This window comes from Chenopodium quinoa, unplaced genomic scaffold (assembly GCF_001683475.1).
Source record: "Chenopodium quinoa cultivar QQ74 unplaced genomic scaffold, ASM168347v1, whole genome shotgun sequence".
Lineage (NCBI taxonomy): Eukaryota > Viridiplantae > Streptophyta > Magnoliopsida > Caryophyllales > Amaranthaceae > Chenopodium > Chenopodium quinoa.
The window spans coordinates 1,425,105-1,429,618 of record NW_018743510.1 but is presented as its reverse complement, the minus strand read 5'-3'; the positions used below and the strand labels follow the sequence as shown (position 1 = coordinate 1,429,618).

Genomic DNA, 4,514 nt, shown 5'->3' with positions numbered 1-4,514 from the left:
TGAGTGGAACTTTGTGAGCTTGACACATAACCCATGAGGAACAAAACTTGTTCCGATAAACTGAGAGATTGTGATAAACATAGGCCTCCTCATTTTATAATAGTAAAAAAATAACTTAAAGTGATACAAATATTAAAAAACGGTGGAAGTAATATTTTTGTTTGCATTTTGCAATACGTACTCTGAGATATTTTAACTAAGCTTCCGTATTGTATTGAAAATTTAGCAAAAATAGAAAGAAATTTAAAGAGTACAAAATATGAAATACGGTTGTCACCCAAGTCCATAACTAGTTAAACATTAAAGCAAAATAATCAGTTGAGTTCAAACAACTTTATTCCAATTATACCATAAATGTTGCCACAAAACATTATTAACTATTGACAATATCTGCATAATTTTTAGGATGACTTACATTTTACATAGATAAAAGCGTTAAGAGATCAGAACACAAAAACCCAAAGCAATTTGATGTTACTCATCTTGAGATTTCAAGACTAAAAACCCTTCACTTACTTCCTCTTGATATCTGCAGACTGGATACCAGCAGGATATAGCATTTCCTTTGCCCCGGGAAAATCCACTGTATGTTTCCCCATTGCTCCTGTTGGTGTACTGTCTGTGCTTATTAGGAACATCAAACGATATGCCCACTCGAGCACCTCAGGGCATAACATCTCCAAGAAGTATGTCACTTTAAACCATGCTGGGACTGTCACGTATCGATCACCCCTGCATACACTGCGAACGATGGACTTTGCAGTCCCTTCAACCGTTGCCACTGGTATTACATTCACTTGTACCTGCATATTAAACATCAGTTTCACAACGTCAATTGTATTCTCATAATATCATTAGTACTAGATCAGATATTCTTGTTCAATGTTGTACTTGCAAATTAAAAGATTGTTACACTAGAAAAGCTTACATCTCTTAATTCTTGATCCACTTTCATGCCACTCTCTGTCCAGACCTTGCCCTTGGAAAACTCAGACTCTATTATACCGGGTGTAACAATCGTTATCTTAACTTCGGAACCTAGTTCCACCCTGAGTGTCTCAAAGAACGCTAACATTGCAGCTTTGCTTGCCTGTAATTTGGTAAGAAGCAGAGTTAGCTGATCAAATGACAATAGATTAAAATGTTGAAGATTGCATATTCTTATTTACGATGCTAATAAAAACTATATATACATTGTAGAAACTTTCTCTTATAAAAAGTATATATACATTGTAGAAACTTTCTCTCGGTACAGGCATCCAGGACGCTGAAGACGACATAGCAACAATTTTTCCAGCAGTATTTTTGAGGTATGGGATTGCAAATCGGGTCATATACACTGAGCCCCAGAAATTAATGTCCTGCATTATCACAATAAAATATTTGGACAAGGAATTAGTTGAGAATTAACAAGAGTATCACTTTCTAATATAATTAAAACATTACTAGTTCAAATGACACTATTAACGTGACAACTAGAGGATACATGTTTCATCATACTCTAGCCTTAACAAGTTATTAACATATAAAAAATTATTCCTCTTTTGTTCATAGTGGATGAAGTATTATTACCATAACAGGCCTCATTCTGGTGACATCTTCTAAATCGTCAAATTGACTAACCCCGATAATACCAGCATTATTGACCAAATGGTCCACTGCATTAAGAAAGGCAAACTTGTTATCTTTCAGTACTTCAAACGCAATATTAACAGCTCAAAAATGATCGTAAATGTTATTTGAATATTAAGAAAACGATTTGATTCATACATCTTCCATAGTGCCCTATAGTAGCCTCAATGATTCGGCGACAATCTTCGACTTTGGTAACATCACCAGGCACCACTATTGCTTCGGGTGAGCCCAACTGAAGACATAAGTCTGCAACTTCATCTAGGCTTCCTTGTCTTCTAGCTGTAAGCACTAAGCATGCACCTCTTTCTGCATATTCATAGGCTAGATGCTGTACCAATTTCAAAAAATTAATTCAATTCACGCGTAAATTCATCATTTCGTCCCTATGTACAAGGTACTAAACTACAATTACAAAATTAATCATGTTGATTGTAACAAAACTAGTTTTGACCCATATGACTAGAATTTTTAAGAATGTCCTTTACTCTGTTATGACCCCAAAGTAGTTTAATTTTTGATTATGTAGTTGCGTAAAAGTAGTTAACAATCTAAGCCATTTCATAATGTCATAATGTCTTAGTGTTCAGAAAATCTTGCATGGACCTGAGGTTTATATATACGTTACTGATGTTATATTGAATATAGTGACCCTAATTTTAACATAGTAATCTTATTTTTAAGATAATAACCTTTATTAAAACTTGTGTGACCTTTAATGTTATTATGAACCTAAATTACGAGTTATGTTGAACATAGTGACCCTAATTTTAACACAGTGACCTTTATTATTTATATTGACCAATATATTAAAATTTTTACTAAAAAAAATTAACCTCATATTGCTTTTAAATGGTCACAAAGACTTTTATTTCAACATAATAACCTTTATTTTAATATAGTGACTTTTTATTTATTAATAAAACAATTATAATGTCCCTAATATTAGTGGTCCACAATAAATTATTGTGAACCAGGTTCATTTAAGAATTTGTACTCAGTGTGTTACCATACATGGACAAGTTATATAATTTTGAATACCTTTCATAATTGATGATTCATAAGAATAAATATTACCATATAAGGTATTATTTGATTTGTATCAACATGTATTAACATATTTCCTCTGTTTCAAAATAAACTATTTAACTGCATATTTGCCTACTTGAAACTTTAATTAATACTCCCTCTATCCCTTAATTTTTGCCCCAACTTCCTTTTTAGTCTGTCCCTTTAATTTTGCCCCATTCTATTTTTGGACATATGGGTCCACATTTCTACTCTCACAATGATCCCATTAACCCCACCACTTTTCTCTCTCATCACTTTTTTCCAACCAAAACTTAATAAAGTAACATTACACTATGGGGCAAAATATAAGGGACGGAGGGAGTAATATTTCTAGAAGTATAAAATATAAAAGATTAATTTTTCAAAAATATACATTGAGCTAAAAAATATTCTATTTTAAATCTCACCTATTACCTCCGTTATTGAGAATTCGACTAACTTACTATTCATTTAAAATAAAATAACTTTGATCGTAATCTATAATTTATAGAATATATAAAAGAAATTAGCACGTAGGATCTTATTAGATTTCCCTTATTGTAATATTTTTAAATATTAATTTTTTTTCCTTATAATTTTAACTTATACATATCCGAAGATATTTATGGTCAAAGATAGTTTATTAGAGACCGTGCAAAGTGAAAGTGAGTCGAACTTTCAGGAACGGAGAGAGTATAAAACACTGATAGTGCAAAAGTTAAATTGTGGGCAAACGTTAATAGTCAAATGTAAGCTTTTAAAGACCAAGAACTATGCAATTGAGAAAAACTTAAATGAAAAAAAATATTAAACAAGGCACAGCACAAATGTAAGTTTTTTACGGATAAAATAAGATGATCGATATGTAAGGTTCGGATCTATAAAAGCACTGATTAGGCAATATGTACAACATACATATATGTAAAACTTGATTAGAACTTGGACTACTATGACAAGTATTTCCAAATGGATGCATTAATGCATAACTTTAACTTTTTACGGTGTTTATATATTTTTGAGATATTTATTCACTAATGTGTAAAGAAAATTTGTCACATATACTATAGCAATTTATACAATCTTACTATGCTAATGGTATATAATTACACATATTGATGATTCAAAGTTAAATTATAAATAGTGTGAAAAGTCGATCTTTGAGAAACAGAGGAAGTAATTTTTTTTTTTTTTTTTTTTTTTTTTTTTTTTTTTTTGAAGAAGAAGGGGAAGTAATATTTTTAAATAGCGCAGGATGATGTAAATAAAATAAAATTACCTCGCCAATACCAGAGGAAGCGCCGGTGATTAGGACGACTTTGCCAGAAACATCTTCAGGGAAGACAGAGGAGAAGACAGACAAGAAAAACTTGAGAATTTGAAAAGGTGGCAACAAAAAGCACAATGCTATAAAAGTAAAAGGAGGAGCTGCAAAATTCAGGAATGTATTTATCAACTCCATAATTGACGCACAAATTACCACTAAAAACTACTAAAGAAAGAGATTAAAAAACGACAGAGATGAAGAAAAACTAGAGGAAGAGTGCATACCACTATAAGGGTGAGGAGGGGGGAAGCGGTGGAGACGATGCATGTTGTGGTCGACTGATGGCACGATTGCATGGAATTTTTAGGACACGCGTGGACATTGCTCTTTGTCCTCACAGTTAATGTTCATCTTTGTTTGAGGTGCTTTCCAGTTGTATGCTTGTATTATGTGAACATTTATCAATTGTTACATGTTTTGTCTATTGAATATTTGTATATGACGTATTAACTAATTACGGCCTCAATTCTTTTTTTCTTATTTTTTTTTTTTTGAAAGATACGGCCTC

At 31.9% G+C, this 4,514-nt stretch overlaps 1 protein-coding gene across 1 annotated transcript; it reads right to left on the bottom strand.

Moving 5' to 3' along the window:
- Nucleotides 1–318: 318 nt before the first annotated feature.
- LOC110739683 (11-beta-hydroxysteroid dehydrogenase 1B-like) lies at nt 319–4,514 on the bottom strand. Its single transcript, XM_021920138.1, has 6 exons — nt 3,959–4,514; nt 1,771–1,963; nt 1,573–1,658; nt 1,230–1,361; nt 929–1,090; nt 319–803 (listed from the first exon to the last, which is right to left on the bottom strand). The coding sequence occupies exons 1-6, from the start codon at nt 4,139–4,141 to the stop codon at nt 513–515; spliced, it is 1,047 nt and encodes a 348-aa protein (XP_021775830.1). The 5' UTR covers nt 4,142–4,514; the 3' UTR covers nt 319–512.

Coding starts and splice junctions, on each gene's coding strand:
- LOC110739683 (XM_021920138.1), bottom strand. CDS start 4,141: ATGGAGTTGATAAATACATTCCTGAATTTTGCAGCTCCTCCTTTTACT. Junction 1,964..3,958: donor CTTCCTCTGGTATTGGCGAG/GTAATTTTATTT, acceptor AAATTGGTACAG/CATCTAGCCTATGAATATGC. Junction 1,659..1,770: donor TATAGGGCACTATGGAAGAT/GTATGAATCAAA, acceptor TTCTTAATGCAG/TGGACCATTTGGTCAATAAT.